General features: G+C 34.3%; 1 protein-coding gene across 1 annotated transcript in view; it reads right to left on the reverse strand.

The window, feature by feature from the left end:
- LOC148301548 (huntingtin-like) overlaps positions 1-15620 on the reverse strand; it is a 60227-nt gene extending 44607 nt beyond the window's left edge. The window contains exons 1-11 of the mRNA XM_088273081.1: positions 15397-15620; positions 13318-13459; positions 11128-11249; positions 9794-10017; positions 8313-8447; positions 5843-5973; positions 4887-5088; positions 3432-3607; positions 1920-2123; positions 1549-1639; positions 17-154 (exon numbers count right to left, since the gene is read on the reverse strand). Of these exons, the coding sequence (XP_088129207.1) occupies positions 17-154; positions 1549-1639; positions 1920-2123; positions 3432-3607; positions 4887-5088; positions 5843-5973; positions 8313-8447; positions 9794-10017; positions 11128-11249; positions 13318-13459; positions 15397-15461 (1630 nt within the window). The 5' untranslated portion in view covers positions 15462-15620. The remainder of the gene's footprint in view (positions 1-16; positions 155-1548; positions 1640-1919; positions 2124-3431; positions 3608-4886; positions 5089-5842; positions 5974-8312; positions 8448-9793; positions 10018-11127; positions 11250-13317; positions 13460-15396) is intronic.
- Between the last annotated feature and the right edge of the window lie 3985 nt (positions 15621-19605).

Genomic DNA, 19605 nt, shown 5'->3' on the forward strand with positions numbered 1-19605 from the left:
CTAAAGTTTCTTATACCTGACACATTGTGTAAATCAACATCTTTATCCAAATACATGACGAGACACTCCGGATACATATTGACTATCGAAGACAGACATGAAATGGCCAGAGCTTTGACGGAAACACGCACAGATCTGTCGGATATTGTTCGACCTGAAAAAAAAATTAAAACATTTATTAAAAATAAAATTAGGTTGAAAAAAAAATATAATAATAAAAATAATAAAACCCTTATCCGCACCCCAATGGTGCATAGGGCACTGCGTCATATAAACGCAGTGTCATCTTGATGGTTTACACATGAAGGAAAGGTGATCAGCCCTCCGCTTCAGGTACCAGTCCAGGGTAATATTGAATAAATATGACAGTGAAAAAATCACTTATATTTATTTTACCCCCCTTGGGAATCGAACCCGGGACCTCCAGAACGGTAGCCGAGCGTGCTGACCATTACACTACGGAGGCGGACAAAATTTTACTATTATAAAACTATTATAAAACTAAATTTAAATTACTATTATAAAACTAAATTTTTTAAAGTTTTAACACTGGTGCAAAAAACGTTACATTTTTATTTATTAATTAGATATTTCTACTTATAAAACATCTTATTCTAGTAACGCTGTTCCTCTCCAAAAATGAGACAAAGTCCTTGTGTTAAACCCTAAAATGGTTTCTACTTTAGAAACTCGAAAGGTTTTTGTCAAATAAATTTTGAAACTGTATAAAATCAAACTTGAACTATGTTTTTAAGTGTATATATTAAATATTAAAATCAAATACCGATTTTCGGTATCTACTAAATTGTATTTATTATTAAAAAGAAATAAAAATAAAAATTGTGACAATTGTTTCGCCTTGTTATGGCATTTTCAAACTAAGTACTATTATATTATTTTTTGACATCTCATCAAAGATGAAGAAGAATATGGAAGTCTGGGCATTTACGGGGCTTACGACCGTCATAGGCTGGTTTAAGTGATCACTCTACACACGTGCAACATTCACCAATTCCACCCATTATTGACAACCACACTACTCAAATTCTTGGAAGTTACATATAAATATGAACCAATTTAGAAACCTTGTTCATGAATCACGTGTGTAGAGTGATCACTTAAACCAGCCTATGACGGTCGTAAGCCCCGTAAATACCCAGACTTCCATATTCTTCTTCATCTTTGATGAGATGTCAAAAAATAATATGAAAATAACTCCTGTAATTGGAGATAATCCAGATTTTGTGAACAAGTATTTGGACACACTCAAAATGTTGTAAGTACTATTATGGTTGATACTTTTTTCCAACCGGTTTCGACAAGCACTTTGTCATCTTCGAGGATTAATATGTACTCATACATATCAGTACATATCCATCCCTAAAGACGAGAAGGTGCTTGTTGAAACCAATTGGAAAAAAATGCTAAAATAATAGTTTTCATTTTTATTTTATTAAGTTTATAAAATGTGCCACAAAAAACCTTCAAGAATATTTTTGTTTTTAGAATTACTTAACATATTGTTTGAATATTCAAAAATGTATTTACCTGAAAAACCGGATAAAAGAAATCGGCTGACTAGCAATCGGGCGCAATACTTCAATGGTACATCATTATCATAAAATGTGCCAATATTTGTCTGAAATAAAAAACCAACAATTACTTTTACCAGTTAGGTTCCTTAACTTACCCTGACCTAAGAGGAAGATTTAAGGTAAGCTTGTACTACTTAGTAAGGTAGGGTGGGTACTGGTTGCGTTTTAATATATCACGCGGGTAAGTTAGGATAGGCACTACCTTTTTACCTGTATGGAAGCCACACCTTTGCTACCAATAATACGTAAAAGACACTTCTTAGCGTTTCCCGCAAACAATGTATCAAGACCGAGTTTGCTATATTTCTGGCAAGATTTACATACCTTCAAGTTATGGTTTGATTTGACACTTTGTTGGTCATCAAGTTCATCGTTACTTTGTGCATTGTCAACATTGTCTTGTTCCTTTTCCGTGAAAGTTTCTGAAAACTTTGCATTCACGTATGACGTGAACTGTTCAGGGGTCATCTCTGGTCTGATGGACTCGTTCATGATGGAACTGCGGGGGGAGTCTGGTGTGTTCATTTCCTGGAGTAATCAAACAAAAAAAAACAAAGATTAATCTGAAAATTACTGACTGTCGAAAAATATAAAGATACCAATGTTGGGCACATATTATATTATTACAATATGGAACATAAAACTTGTAGTTGCAAGAAATTAGAGCATTTTATTTACAAATTAATACTGATTGCTTGCCTTCTAAAAAGCTAAAATCATTCGTTCTTCTGCATATGTATCCATCCAGGGAAACAAAAAGGCTTGAAGCAATATTTAAGACAGGTATGTTATTTTTCAGAGAATTATTTAAACAGCTATTTTTCCGCATCAAATACTTCTGTATTTTTAAACCTTCTTAAATTTGGCAGCCACCAGAATCAAAACAATAAATGGTACATCATTTCCTTAAAACTTCTATCAATAAAATAATTTTGAAAAAAGTACTACACAACTTTATACAATTGATATTACAGTATTTTGTTTCATCTTCATAACTAGACGAGGTTTGGAAAAATAATTAAATAACGACTTATATAAAAGAAGTCTATTAACACATTGAACCATTTTACATCAAAAACTTAGAAAAAATATAAACCATGAAAAAGTAACGAATACAAATCGGCATTGAATCAACATGCTTTTTGACTTCCAGCGCCCAACACCTTTCCCCATCACTGGCTCATCTATTGGGCTGTCGTAAATGTGTGTTTATAACCAGTTAGTCAGATATCAATAGCCCAGAATGGCCCAAAAGGCCAGAATCGCAATTGACCTAGTCTAAATTTAGATTTTTGTCCGCCTCTATAGTGTTGTGGTCAGCAAGCATATTTGGCTACCCCGCTGGAGGTCCCAGGTTCGAATCCCAGGGGGCTCAATATAAATGTAAGTAATTTTTCGCCTCCGTAATGTAATGGTCAGCACGCTCGGCTACCGTTCTGGAGGTTCCGGATTCGATTCCCAGAGGAGGTAAAATAAATATTAGTGATTTTTTCACTGCACTATTTATCCAATATTACCCTGGACTGGTACCTGAGGTGGAGGGCTGATCACCTTTCCTTCATGTGTAAACGATCAAGATAACACTGTGTTTGCATTACGTAGTGCCCTATGCACCATTGGGTGCGGGTAAGGGTTTTATTATTATTATTATTATTACTTTTTCACTCTTATATTTATTCAATATTACCCTGGACTGGTATCTGAAGCGCAGGGCTTAAATCATGCTTCCATCGTGCATTTAACAATTGAGATATACTGCGTCTGTACGATGTAGTGACCTATGCAAAATCGGGTGCGGATAAGGTTAGAAATTTAGATTATAGATTATACACTCACCCTGGTACTGAGATCTTCCATACTCCGGTATGGAGTTTGCTGCTGGGATATGCTAGAGAACATCAGACTTCCTTGGAATGTAGGGAAGTCGGACATTTCGCTCATTTCTTCCGGTTCGTTGAGGTTTACTGATGATGAGGCTTTTGACAATACGGACTGCACCATACTGACAGAACCTAGGAGATAATTGTATATAAAATTCTGATGTAGCTACAGGCAGTATTATGGTGTAAAAAAGGGTACTCTTTATCGAATTGTTGGATAATATATCCAAAATTAAACAAGGTTTATTGGATTTGAATTCTACATTTACTTATGTATGTAGTATATGTTAATACGTGACGCGTTTCGTCTTCTTAGGACATTATCAAACACTGACTAAAAACATTTACAAAACGTCCTTATATACTAACAATAATTGAAATAATTATGTCTAGGAGTACATATCGTAGTCATACAGGAGAAAGTGACCAAGTGCATTTGATACAAAAACGTGATTATGAACTATTTGATATCTCACTAGCTTAATATTGCCCTGAAAAATACCCAAAGCGATTTTAAACTTTGAAGTATAATATATTGACTTGATAAAAATAAATAGCTGCATTGATGTTTATTTTCTTACCAAGCAAAAGTCATTTAAATGGCCCTCCTGAAAATTTTACGTTTTGTCAGTTGGTCACTTTCTCCTGTACGACTACGATATAATGGTGGGTATTTCGGAGGGATTTGTGGATTATATGCACTCCTAGACCTAATAATAGCAATTATTGTTAGTACATATCGCTCACTCCTTTCAAGAACGTCATAAATCAAAATTCGTCAATTTTCAGTTGTGCATGTTTTCGGAATGCCCAAAAAATTTACTATATCCCAGCAAAAGAGGCACATTTTTAACATAATATTTACCCGCTACAGAGCAGAAAGTGTTGTTTTTGCATTTTGAAGAAAAGGTATGGTTTGATTATTTTTTTTAAATATAAAAAATATTTTTCAAATGGAGAAAAAACCTTCAGGTTTTACCTTAAAAGATCTGTTACAAAGTAAAAAGTTCTACAAGTGGCTTGGTATTTATTTTTAACAAATTGTATTATATTTTTAAACTTTAAAAACGTTCTCCTGAAAAATGGAGTTTTTTGATTTATGACGTTCTTGAAAGGAGTGAGCGATATATAAGGACATTTTGTAAATATTTTTAGTCAGTGTTTGATAATATCTTAAGAAGACGAAACGCGTCACGTATTAACATATACATTAATAAATGTAGAATTTTTTTGGATATATTACCCAACAATTCTGTAAACTTGACGGCTTGATACGTCTCCTGTACCTTTAGGGACCTACCTGAGTGACCACAGCCTCATCCGACGTAGCCGCCACCGTTCTTTATTCAAAAACTTTTCAAAACAATTGAATTTTAGCACTTGAGTAGAAAAGACAAAAGAGAGTACTTACTCAGAGATCTGTGGTGCCATTTTCCTTTGCCCTTTTCGCTAGCGGCAGCCATCAGAGTGGCCGGCCCATTGGGGTCCAGCAATGCGGACCTCAGGGCAGGACTGGGTTCGTTCAGCAGCACGTTCAGACACTCCATGGCAGAGTTCTGTACATTGTGATCACTTGACTTGGAGTCGATAAACTGCAGGCATATCCAGTACATCTAAAAAAAGAAACACGCTAAAACTAACTGACTTCTTCTTCTTCCTGGCTCCATCCCAACTTATCATCTTTGTACATTGTTAGGGTCAGCTCTCCTCATTCTCAGGTTTTAGGTACTTTTATCATAGACAACGTCACCTAGGCCATGCCTTCGAATTACGTTATCTTGAATTCATCCATGAATTTTTTGTCTTCCTCTAGATGTCTTTCGAGGAAGATCCACGGCATTCGTCTGGTTTACAATATGTTAAGGTTCTCTATGTTCTATGTTCCTATACCATATCATCCAATTGGTTAAAAAGTAATACCTTTAAATAAGATAATTAAATTATTCCTAACAAATTTATTGAGATTCATATTGGTGATTTCAAACATGCTTTTCTTTCCATCGAACAAGACACAATGACACATAATCATGTGATTTGGTACAGCTAGTAAATGAATAAAAATAAAAATATAAAATAAAACATTAACTTTCTTTCTAACCACTTTAATTAACAAGCGGTTACAGCAAGCACCTTGTCATCTTCAGGATGGATATGAAGATGATGAAATTCTTGTCGAATAGGTTGGAGAAAAGCAATAAAAATATATGTGGTTAAAAATAAAGATTTTAAAGTTTTATTTTACTATGCGGGTCACAAAATATGTGCAAAAAAATTCAAGAAATAATAAAAATACAATTGACTTGTATGTGACTACGGATCATTCTCCATTCAGGTGACAAGTGTATGAATATTAATTAGTTTTGTTACCTGCATACACTTTTCAACGGGTATAATATCGGGAGGAAGGCCAGAAAGTGGATTAGTATGGAACAGAGCTCTCAAAGTGCCGAACCAGCCTAACACCATTTGCTGACTAGCTGAGTCATTGGTCAGAGCATCTGAAATAAACACACCATGTATACAAATCTAAATAAATAGGAGCTTTTTGTTATTTTTATTTATTATTCGTTTATTACAGTCGAACTCAGTTACTAAAAGCATGGTTATAGTGAGATCTCTGATATAACGAGGAAACATTCGTTGAAATTTTGGTTTCTGGTATTCTCCATACATTTATTCACGGTTATAACGAGCAACTTCTCGACTACAGCGAGCAAAAAGAGATCTCCTTTTTTTCTAATGTTGTAAATATGTATTTGAATATTTTAAAACATTTTCGACCTTAAGCAATAAAATCCAACGGGACAATTAGACCGTTGCCGTCAGGATCGGATTACGTTTATGACTCTAAGTACTAAATAGTGTTGTCACCGACAATGAATAAAGGTTTCGCGCATATGGGTTTGAATTGCATGTTGCAAATTGCAAGCTTTGTCATGTCTGTAAGGACCTATTTTATTCCAATAAATAACTTATTTTTTAGTTTTTGAAGGTCATGCTTGTTTCGGGGATATGTACGATAGTTTGCATATTTTGTATGTTCTATGCTTACTATGGACATTGTATAATAAACATTACGAGGTGGGGAATGTCAGATCAATTCTAGAGCAGGACAAATGACATGTCGCTCACTCTTTTTAAGAACGTCATAAATCAAAAAACTTTATTTTTCAGGAGAACGTTTTTAAAGTTTAAAAATATAATATAATGTATTAAAAATAAATGTCATATTTAACACATCTTTATAGGTAAAACCTGAACGTTTTTTCTCCATTTGAAAAATATTTGGTATATTTAAAAAAAATTAATAAACAATACTTTTTCTTCAAAATCCAAAAACAACACTTTCTGCCCTGTAGCGGGTAAATATTAAGTTAAAAATATGCCTCTTTTGCTGGGATATAGTACATTTTCTGGGCATTCTGAAAACATGCACAACTGAAAATTGTGGATTTTTTATTTATGACGTTCTTGAAAGGAGTGAGCGATGTGTGTAATGGGTGAATTGTATGAATTTTGTTTCATTTGCGACATATTGTGTTATGTGACCATTCCAGATAATATACTTCATGTGATTGGTATGTTTAAAAAAACTTATTATACCTAACTATACCTATTCTCGGATTTAAGGAAGAACGGTTATAACGAGCAAGTTCAGTCGGTCCCTTCATCCTCGTTTTAACCGAGTTCGACTGTATTTATTTTTAATCAATGAGAACCCGTACAACAGAGGGAATATTGCTCTAAGATAACAACATATCAATAAATGTATGAAAATAATGAGGATTGATCAAAATTTAGGTAAAGTTTACAATCATATTTGGTTTATTTGGAGACGTACAATGTTTTAAGTGACCGTATATCTACAAATTTAATATTAACATTTATGAAACACACATACATATATATACACAAAATATCACCTTTAATACCCATATGATATTCAGCCCGCAATATGTATTATTTTATTTATTTATTTATTTGAACTTTTTGTACAATATGTGTGTACATTGGCGGGCTTATTGCTATAAAGCAATATCTTCCAACCAACCAGTGTGAACCAACAGACTAGTGTGAACGATCTAGGCTTGTACCTTTTGATGTCTGTTAGAAATTAGTGGGGAGATAATGCTTGAACAGGTTAAGACAAGGATAAGAAAAAAGAATAACAAAGAAACATAAGAGAGCATAATTACAAATTAAGAATTTAAACAGGGTAACATGAATAGAAAAACAAAATGGCGATAGAGTAAGGAAGGCATGGGAAAAGGGAATCAGGTAGAAAATTTAAGGAAGAGAGGAGGGGTCAGGGGAGGAGGAGATGGACAGTTGGGGTTCTAAGGTAAGATAATGATGTTTCAGGCGTTTTTTGAAGGTTAAAATAGAAGGTGCATTTTTTACGTGTAGAGGTAGTTCATTCCAGAGTCTAGCCGCTTGGACAGTAAAGGAATTACTGAGGAATGCTGTGTTGTGGCAAGGAATGGAGAGTGTTCTCTCTTGGGAAGAGCGAAGCGATAGACCATGATCAGAAAGGTAAACAAAGTTTTCTACAAGATAAATTGGTGCACTGGGGTCGTGAAGAATGTTATATAGTAGGGCGAGAGATTGTGAATATATGCGTTGTTTAAAATGAAGCCATTTTAATTCAGTGCGACAGGGTGAAACATGGTCATATTTCCTTAAGTTAAAAATAAAGCGAATACCATGATTCTGAAGATGCATTTTTATTTTATACATTGATAATAATTCGATTTTAACTGGAAGGTAGGAGATGTGCCTAGCAGGCATTCATTACGCTATTTATTCACTAGGTGTACAACTATTGCAGAAAGCTTACCTATAGCAGAATTCACAATATGCATTATGAACTTTTTCTGATGATATTGACATAATTCCGCTATGCAACTTGCAGCACTTCTCCGGCACGGTGGTGTTTGAGATTCAATGTGATTTATGAAGCTGACCAGCAAATCTGAAAAAAAACAAGAGGATACTGTTGTAGATTTTTAAATAGCAAGTAAATTAATTTAAGTGTAGCATCAGTCAACTCAAAGATCAAATTTAAAATTCTGCTTTCTGAACTTTAGAACAAATTAAACTGAAAATGATGTAATGTTTTACACTAAATATTTTTATATCTGATAAACAATATCATACTTTTTTGGTAGTGCTTTGATACTTTTTTCCAACACCCTATTTGTTATTAATAGACTTCGGAAGGGAGAGGTATTTCTACCCATTCGGTCAATTGATGCTTAAGGACAGGAAGTGTATTTTTACTTTCTGAGCCGGCCTCATTTCAAAAACAGAAAAGAAGAAATTGATATTTAATGTTTTTATATGAATATTATGTACCAATCTCTTTATTAAGATCTTAACTGTATGTTTATAATTATTAAATTCCATCACCAGCAGTTCGCAGGCGTAAAAAAAACCCGTTTGAAATTCGTTAGTACAAATTTTCTAAAGTCTGAATATTATGGCCAACTCTTCAAAGCGTGTATTAGCTCTCTGTTAGTGCTCTCTCGGGTTGTATTAGATTTTAGATTCCAAACTAAGGTCAGCACGCTCAGCTACTGTACTGGAGGTCTCAGGTTCGATTCCCAGGAGAGGGGTCAAATAAATATTAATGATTTTTCACTGTAATATTTATTGAATATTATCCTGGGCTGGTACCTGAAGCGGAGAGCTGATGACCTTTTCTTCATGTATTAATAATCTAGACAACACTGCGTTTATATGATGCAGTGCCCTATGCACCATCGGGTGCGGATAAGGGTTTGATTTGCCAAACTATAATATAGAAAGAAAGACTGAACCTAGAGTCCACTTTTGAAAATATTCACATTGTGATTCATTTGTCTTTTTTCTCTCCTTAAAAATTTTATTTTTATCCAAATGTCAAATCGTAATAATTTTGTTTTAATGGCCTGACGATGGACAAAGTAAACAATGGATGATAAGGAGAGTGTTTTATTACCATACCACAAAGTTATCATTGCTTTTTATATACAAAATAGAGTAAATCTTTATTTTTTGACATCTCATCAAAGATGTAGAAGTATATGGAAGTCTGGGCATTTACGGGGCTGACGACCCCCCGTAAATGCCCAGACTTCCATATTCTTCTTCTTCTTTGATGAGATGTTAAAAAATAATATGAAAATAACTCCTGTAATTGGAGATAATCCAGATTTTGTGAACAAGTATTTGGACACCCTCAAAATGTTGACTATATCTATCATTGCAAGTATGTATATACAAATGCCCTGTACAGGTTTGAATGAGGGACTGAACAGGAAGAAACGGGCCACTTACTATACATTTCTTCTCTCGTGGCAAAGGGAGAGAGGGCCTTCATGATCCTAGGCAGGTTGGCTTCGAGACACTCCATCAGCAAGGTGTCCCCGGGAACTATGATGCTGTCCAGGATCTCCCGCAGCCTCTGTATGGTGGCCTGAGCAAACAGTCTTCCGCGGCCGCCTCCGGCCCGAAGCCAACCGCGACCCAAACACAATCGTGACAAGACTGCCTTGAGCCATCTATTAAATAAAAAAAACACATGTTTTGAATATTGAAAGCATTAACTTTGTGGATCATATTGATATATTTACTAGTTTCGGCAACAACCTGTTGCCCTCTTCAAGGTTTAATTTATGACTGTCATAAATTATGACTGCGACTTTGTCATAATTGAAATTATGACTATGTCATAATTAATGACTGTCATAAATTTATGAAGTCATAAATTAAACCCTGAAGAGGGAAACAGGTTGTTGTCAAAACTAGTTGGTTAATAAAAATGTAAGTGGATCAAAATACAAAGTATTTTTATTTCTCGAAATAATATTAAAAAAACACATGCCTACTATAGTTTTTTCAAACTTCATTTTAGTTTGAATTTGCCATTTGAATGATATTGTTTTTCACACTAAATGGCAAAGTCCAAACTTTATAATTTAATTAAATTTTCATAAAAAATGTATCGCTGAGTGTGTTTTATTAAGCTTTTTTTTTAAACCGAAAAATGAATGACCCTGTATAATAAATAATCTGTACACATTAAAATTTTAGCAAAAAGCAAACATCTTTATTTTTCGATCAAACATTCATAAGGGCGTGGGGTGCTAACTGTCTACTTAGTGAATTAATTCTATAATTTCCCTGTCCCAAACTTAAAGTTATGTTTATTATTTTTTACCTGGGATTATGAGGCGAATGTTAGTGGGAAAAAAAAGCAGAGGAAGACCGAGAAAAACATGGCAAGATCAGGTATGCCAAATACTTGAAAGTGGTCAGGTTAGGAGTCGTAACAATCGGCGGGTATGTATGAGGAGATGCATGAACGTGGAAGAGGCGAAGAATGTTTGCAAGGACAGAGTGGTGTGGCGCTCTATTCTCTCTGCCTAATGTTAGTGGGAAAAAAAAGCAGAGGAAGACCGAGAAAAACATGGCACGATCAGGTATGCCAAATACTTGAAAGTGGTCAGGTTAGGAGTCGTAACAATCGGCGGGTATGTATGAGGAGATGCATGAACGTGGAAGAGGCGAAGAATGTTTGCAAGGACAGAGTGGTGTGGCGCTCTATTCTCTCTGCCTACCCCTGCGGGGAAGCGGCGTGATGGTTAGTTAGTTTTTTTTTTTTTTTTTACCTGGGATTTTTGCTGACAATGATGTTATTGTGGAGATTCAAGTGTACTTTTGAGGAGTGGAACGGAGTTCCTCCTACAACTACTCGATTGAGTGTCTCATCACCAACTAGTCGAAATTCAGCCTGAAAAACAAGAAGAAAATAGATTGCTTACTTATGATTTAACTCTTACCACTGTAAGCCAGACATTCTGGCCCGTGTGATTCCAGTAGGCAGCTCCGTGGGCCACAATGTCTGGCCCGGTGCAGGTATAAGTTTAATCATTGATTTTTCTATCACCCAAGTATATTCTACCAAAAAATATTTGAGATAAATGTGGTTAATCATCGCAACATATTGAATTAACCAATATTAATTACTTAGATATAATCCATTCGCCAGGAACTACGCTTGGATGGCTTGTCTCTGGCCAATATCTGTACCCGACGGATTCTCCAGTTCTTTGGACACGTTGCGCGTGGCAACGAGGATAGCCTGGAACGCCTAGTTGTGATCGGTAGCCTGGAGGGAAAGAGAGGGAGAGGAAGATCCCCCACACGATGGACCGATCAAATTAAGGCAGCAGCAGGCACCTCAGTGGTTGGAGCGCTACGTGCAGCGCAGTCAAGGGATAACTGGAGAAGAGTCATTGCTTCTGCAAGGGTCACAACCCTCAGCAATGAGGATTAAGACGGAGAAGAAGATATAATCTAGGAAAAATAGATTATCATTTTGGGTGATAGAATATTTGTCATACGCATATATTTTTTGGGACAGTCAGTCGTTATCCTTCATTTATGACGGGTCTCCAAGGATACTTCTACTTTTTGTGACCATATTATTTCGTTTTGTGGAGCTATTATACTTCAAAATTTTGTGATATTAGTGTTAGTAGTCAAAATAACAGAAATTGCATTTTATATGTTTATAATAAATATTTTATAGTTAATCCGCCATGGAAAACGATGAAAGTTACACTTTCAAGTTTAGTTATAAAAATGAATGGTCATACGAATTGCCAGACAGTGTCCCAAAATTAAGGAACCAAAATATTTATTTTCATGGTAGAAAAACGTTACATTTTTTAATCAGAGTAGCTGATCAGTTATGAGAAAAAATGGTCAGAATGGAAAAGGTTAAAACAAGATTAAAAAAGTTCACAATTAAAAACACATTTTATGTCATTTTAAATTCTCTTGAGCGATTTATGTATTAAAGAGAGAAATATCCCCCACACGATGGACCGATCAAGTTAAGGCAGCAGCAGGCACCTCGGTGGTTGGAGCGCTACATGCAGCGCAGTCAAGGGATAACTGGAGAAGAGTCATTGCTTCCATAAGGGTCACAATCCTCAGTAATGAGGAGTGAGACGGAGAAGAAGATTTAAACATACAATAAAAATCAACTGTCCATCTTTGTAGTGTAATAGTTCGGACATTTAGCTACCGTGCTGAAAGTCTCAAGTTCGATTTCCAGGGGGGGTAAAAATGAATATTAGTGATTTTTCGCATTAATATTTATTTAATACTACACTGAAGTGGTACCTGAAGCTGAGAATATATAACCTTGTCTCCGTGTAAGTGACAATCAAGATAACACTTTGACAATATAATGCAGTGCCTTATGCACCATCGGACATGGATACGTGTTAGAAGATTTTTTTTTAATAATTTTAAATTCTCTTAAATGCTTTATGCCTACAATAAAAATCAATTGTCCATCTTCATAGTGTAATGGTTAGCACGTTTAGCTACTGTTTTGGAGGCCTCAGGTTGGATTCCAAGGGGGAGTATGAATAAATATTGGTGATTTAGCACTTCAAGATAACACTGTGTCTATACAGTATATTTAGTCTGCCTCCGTAGCGTAATGGTCAGCACGCTCGGCTACCATTCTGGAGGTCCCGGGTTCGATTCCCAGGAGGGGGTCAAATAATCATATGCGATTTTTGCACTCTAATATTTATTGAATATTACCCTGGACTGGTACCTGAGGCGAAGGGCTGATCACCTTTCCTTCATGTGTCAACGATCAAGATAACACTGCGTTTATATGATGCAGTGCCCTATGCACCATTAACGTGCGGATAAGGGTTTTATTTTTATTTTTACAATGCAATGCCCTATGCACAATTGGGTGTCGATAAGGGTAAGAAAAAGAGGGATTGAAATCAATAAAGCGTGTTTGTTAAAAACAAAACGATTAAACTTACGCGTTGATGGCTGCACAGTTTGAGTAAAACGGGAATTGTTTCGGTCAGTAATGCAGAGAACTTGGATACCATAGAAGGGTGATTACCGATGGAACCCATGTACCTTCCCAAGACTGAAGCATGGTGCTGAATATCACTGAGCCTGAAAAAAATATTTGATTGGTCTGGGTGTTTGTGATGTCGCTCACTCAAGAACGTCATGAATCAAAAATTGACAATTTTCAGTTGTACATGTTTTCGGAATGCCCAGAAAATGTACTATATCCCAGCAAAAGAGGCATATTTTTAACTTAATATTTACTCGCTACAGGGCAGAAAGTGTAGTTTTTGCATTTTGAAGAAATGGTATTGTTTAATTATTTTTTTAAAATATACTTCATATTTTTCAAATAGAGAAAAAACCTTCAGGTTTTATCTAAAAAGATCTGTTGCACAGTAAAAAGTTTAATAAGTGACTAGTATTTATTTTTATACATTGTATTACATTTTTAAACTTTAAAAACGTTTAAGAGGAAGACCGAGAAAAACATGGCACGATCAGGTATGCCAAATACTTGAAAGTGGTCAGGTTAGGAGTCGTAACAATCGGCGGGTATGTATGAGGAGATGCATGAACGTGGAAGAGGCGAAGAATGTTTTCAAGGACAGAGTGGTGTGGCGCTCTATTCTCTCTGCCTACCCCTGCAGAGAAGCGGCGTGATGGTTAGTTAGTTTTTTTTTTTTAAAAACGTTCTCCTGAAAAATTAAGTTTTTCGATTTATGACGTTCTTGAAAGGAGTGAGCGATGTATTTTTCATATTTACCTTCCCTATCCTTACTGTCCTACCTGCAGACAAGCCTCTAATAGAGGCTTTGCGGGTTATTTCTTTTTTTTATTTAAACACGGTATTTCTAGCAAAGTATACCCTAAAATTCATGGTTACCAAAGGATTGTTAACAAATTTAATATACCACTTTAGTGAGTTTTATTTATATATATACGACTAGTTTTGAAAACTTACATATGGTTTCATCTTCTCGTAAAAATTAAATTAACTATTTTAATTTTGTCCGCCTCCGTAGTGTAATGGTCAGCACACTCGGCTACCGTTCTGGAGGTTCCGGGTTCGATTCCCAAGGGGGTCAAATAAATATAAGTGATTTCATTTTTTTTATTTTTTCACTGTAATATTTATTCAATATTACCCTGGACTGGTACCTGAAACGGAAGGCTGATCACCTTTCCTTCGTGTGTAAACGATTGAGATAACGCTGCATTTATATGAAGCAGTGCCCTATGCACCATTGGGGTGCGGATAAGGGTTTATTATTATTATTATTATTTGTCCGCCTCCGTAGTGTAATGGTCAGCACGCTCGGCTACCGTTCTGGAGGTCCCGGGTTCGATTCCCAAGAGGCGTAAAATAAATATAAGTGATTTTTTCACTGTCATATTTATTCAATATTACCCTGGACTGGTACCTGAAGCGGAGGGCTGATCACCTTTCCTTCATGTGTAAACGATCAAGATAACGTTTATATGACGCAGTGCCCTATGCACCATTGGGGTGCGGATAAGGGTTTTATTATTATTATTATTAATTTTTACCAGAAGATGAAAACATCTGTAAGTTTTCGAAACTAGCCGTATATATAAATAAAACTCATTAAAGCGGTATATTCAAGTGTTTAATTTTTTTTAAATAATCAACTTGTCATTCCACAAAGTTTATGCTGAATCAATAAATAATACACTTAAGATTATATAAAAATTGTCAAATGAAGATTTAAAAAAACGTTAAATCAATTAACCGTTTAAAATTAATATGGAAACAGAAACAGAAAATGTCATGATGGTGTTGCTGGGACAAATGAAGAGTAGTAATTTTTGAATATTTTTGTACATGCATTTTTGTGGCGTATCCGAAAAACCGCCATAGGAACGAGGATATTTTTAATAAGCAAGCAAGACCGAGCCAACACTACGCAGGGGCAAATTTTCGCTGTCACAAATTACTCGGAAAAGGCTGACAGCTCTCCACCCAACAGCATGAAAACGTACACACAGAAACAAACATTATTCGAAGCGGTAATACATACTTGGTATCGTCGTGAAGCTGCTTGAAGAAATCGATGGCTTTCTCCGCCTTTTCATAAGCAGACATCTTAATTGAATAAACTAAAATATTTACTTGATATTAACACTTCTCTGTCGTTAGTATCATCGCCCGAAAGTCTTGCGCAAAATATAAAAACAATCACTCTGGCCATGTAAATTTTATGCACCCATCTCGCACATTTTGACGTTCGGATTGGCATCTGTCAAAATTTGTGTTTTCGAGCAATTCGTAGGCGGCTGAATTTTTTATCTACTAGCCAAACGATTATAAGGTCCTACCTTCATTTAGTGTTAGATTATTTGTGTCACCTACTTTCAAAATTTGCCAGATCTAATTTTATAAGATATTAAAATAAATATTTTATCGGAATGCCAATTGTGGGTTTTATTGTTTTAAATATTTATGTACTTTAAAACCATGCTAAAAAATAAAATTTTATTAAAATTTTCTGTTTTAAAAACAGCGTTGTATTTTAAATTCTGCTATATTCCTGAAACTTGCCTTCTGATCCATATCAGCCAATAAAAGAGCGGGGATAGGTCAAAAATTAAGGTCACGTCATTATCGCTTTGTGTCTCGTGTTTTTTTTTAAATACTTTTTAAAAATCAAAAAAATGGGAAAATTCTTTATTTCATATTTTTTTTATCTAAAGATAGATAAATCTTTGAAACATAAATGTTACCCGGAGAACTTTGATTTTTTGTAAATCGACTGACATAGATCTAGCGGATTTTTAAATTAGGCGACACATTTGAATTAATACCTAGTAATCGAATAAATAAAGCCTGTATAGTTATATAATTCTAAAAAAAAAAAACAATTTTGACGAACAATATTACAAAAAGAGACGCCATTTCCATTTTCCTTGGGCCCAACGTATTTTCACTGATAAAATTAACCTTAGTCATTCATTTGCCAAAACTAACTAACCATCACGCCGCTTGCCGCAGGGAAGGCAGAAAGAATAGAACGCCAGACCAATCAGTTTTTAAAGACAATCTTTTCCACATTCATGCATCTCCTCACACATACCCGCCGATTATTCCGACTCCTGACGTAACCACTTTCAGGTATTTGAAATCCCTGATCATCCCTCAGTCTTCCTCTGCTTGTATTATTTACCACATTTACTTCATAAATTTATTTTGCTATTCTTTCTTTGCTTAACATGCCCAAACCAACTCAATACACCTTCCACAATTTTATTGATAATGCTAAATTCTTATCTTAGTCTTGTACTGCTTCCTTCTACATATCTACATTCGAACATATCCATCATACATCTCTCTTCCTCCCATTCAATGACTTTTAAAATGAATAAACTCATCGAAAGTCTCTATTTTTATTTTCCAATGCCATGTGAGACAGAGAGATATATATACCATATAGTTTATCAAATAATTTACATACTTACCAACATATGTGTCGCCTACTTTCAAAATCCACCAGATCGATGTAAGTCGATTTTCCAATAAATGCAGAATTTTCCGGGTAACATTTATGTTTAAAAGATTTGTCTATCTTTTGATAAAATATTGTGAAATAGAGAATTTTAACATTTGTTTAGAATTTTTTTCAGTATTTAAAAAAATACAAGACACAAAGGGATAATGACTTCATCTTCATTTTTGACCTATCCCCTCTCTCTGATTGGCTGATATGGGTCAGAAGGCATGTTCCATGAATATAGCAGAATTTGAAATACAACGCTGTTTTAAAATATTTTTTAGCAGGGTTTTTAAGTGTATAAATATTTTAAACAATAAAACCCACAATTGGCATTCCGATAAAGTATTTATTTTAAAATCTTATAAAATTGGATCTGGCGGATTTTGAAAGTAGGCGACACATATATAACTAATCTAAAATCAATGTGGATTGAATAATCATGGGTAGTATGGTGAAAATCCAAGTATGTAGTATTACTTACGCCAGCCGATAACAGGTTTTATGTCATGTTAATGTGCAGATTTCCATAATCCCTTTTCATACATAAAGACCCCATCTCTGTGAGCCATCTTTAACCCTTACTGGTCCAATGTCGAGTCTCATTCGACATCAATTTTTTGCTCTTAGGTCCCATGTCGGATGTTATTCGACATTTTTTTCATCATAAGAATTATTTATTGAAAATTCCAAGCTTACATTTTTGTCACTCGTATCTATTACAACAGTATGTGGAACTGAGGACAAACTATTTTTTTCCAATTGGAATGTAACTGTCTACCTAGATTTTTGTTAATAATTTTGGGGGACTGGAAAGGGTTAGTGATATTATGAAGACCATTGATAACTATATTAAAATGAAAGGAAGTATGCGGTAAAATAAATAAAGGCATAAATTTAACAATTTTACTTGTGCATAACAGAAGTTGAGTAATATTTTGGCACACATTAACAAAAAAACAGTTATACAAAAAGGTTTTACACATATCATATAAGAAAAACAGTACCGCATGTACAATTCAATCCATTTTTATAACATAAATTTCCTTTTCAACTTCTCTTTAACTATAGTAACATACGGTCAAACTTGGTTATACTGATCACGGTAAGACAACTTCATGGCGAGTGTGGAAATATTCTATGATAATTTTGCTTTATCTTCATACAATCGTTTAATAACGACCTTGCCTCACTGACTTACCTTATAAAATATTGTTAGTAAAAATTACTACATACATGCATAAAAATTTATAAAAAGATTTCGATTGGAAATAGAATGTGCGAAAGAAGGTACGCAGTTGACAAAAATTGATAAGGCAATAGGGCATAAAGATCTATCAGATTTAGTGATGTCTTATATAGAAAATATGACAAGACAAATAAGTGACAAATCTTGATTGATATAAGATATTGAATCCATTATATCTGTTGTATTGTTTTTAGGGATCAACCTTATTCATTATTGTTTACTATACACATATTATTATATCATTTTTAAGATATGTATAAACTGAATATGCTTTAAATTCTTGCACATAATAGACAAGGAGAATATTCTTAGGCAAATAATAAAAAATATTTAAAAAAAACAGTTATTTTCATATTACTTTTTGACATCTCATCAAAGATGAAGAAGAATATGGAAGTCTGGGCATTTACGGGGCTGACGACCGATTCAGTGATCACTTAACACACGTGACGGCTGATTCACCAATTCTACCAATTATTGACAACCACACTACTCAAATTCTCGGAAGTTCAATATATATGAACCAATTTAGAAACCTTGTCCTTGAATCACTAGAACTTCACTAGAGACATCTATTGGTGAGATGTAATGAGTATTTGGACACACTCAAAATGTTGTAAAAAAAAAACAGCACTACCCGAGTTGTCTACTCAGCCAAATTGAAATATTATTAGGCGCTTTATATCCATGAGTGATGTAAAATAGCTAAGGCCAATAAGAGTCATTGCTTTGCAATGTTGCTCCATTGTTATAACTTATTCTCTATTCATATCTATTATCAGAAAGGTTTGGGTGTTCTCTTAACCTGACCTAACCAAACATACACAATTGTGTATGTGTCAGTACCTACACGAGATAATTTTACTAACAGTAATCCATTCACTCATTTACAAAAGAACCTTCAATTTGTAAGCGTATATAAGTACTAACAAAAGGAAGCGTCACAATATGAGAGATAGAAATGAATCATGGTACGGAAAATGGCGACTTTTTCAATGATAATCAAAAATCATAAAATTAATCAATATAAGTTATAAAAAAATGTTTTATATTCACTGTGCATTGTACATATTATTATCAGTGTCTTAGTATGAATAAGATCATTTTGTATTTTGTGCAAGAGCCTGTTTTTCGAAATAATAATTCATTAAATATTACTTTTATTGATTTATAAGTATACCATTTTTAAGAGATATTTGTTATAAACATTCCAATATGTGAAAATAATATTAATTATAAATAGATACATATACCTTTTCTTAAAAGTATACAAGCACATTTGATACAATGAATAACAGCTTAAGAAATAAAATTTAGTCAACCCCACCATGTCCGTTATAACCAAATTTGACTGTACTAAAGTATGAGTTTCATTACAATTTATTAGTGCCAGTATTATATTACTAAAATCACAATAAGTTAAGTTAAAAGTCTAAGCACTTACAATATCTTAAAAATAAATACAGCCTCAAATAATTTATTATTTTATGAAA

Source organism: Brachycentrus maculatus, unplaced genomic scaffold (genome assembly GCF_059751285.1).
Source record: "Brachycentrus maculatus isolate JH-2025_06_01 unplaced genomic scaffold, ASM5975128v1 h1tg000543l, whole genome shotgun sequence".
NCBI classification, from domain to species: Eukaryota; Metazoa; Arthropoda; class Insecta; order Trichoptera; family Brachycentridae; genus Brachycentrus; species Brachycentrus maculatus.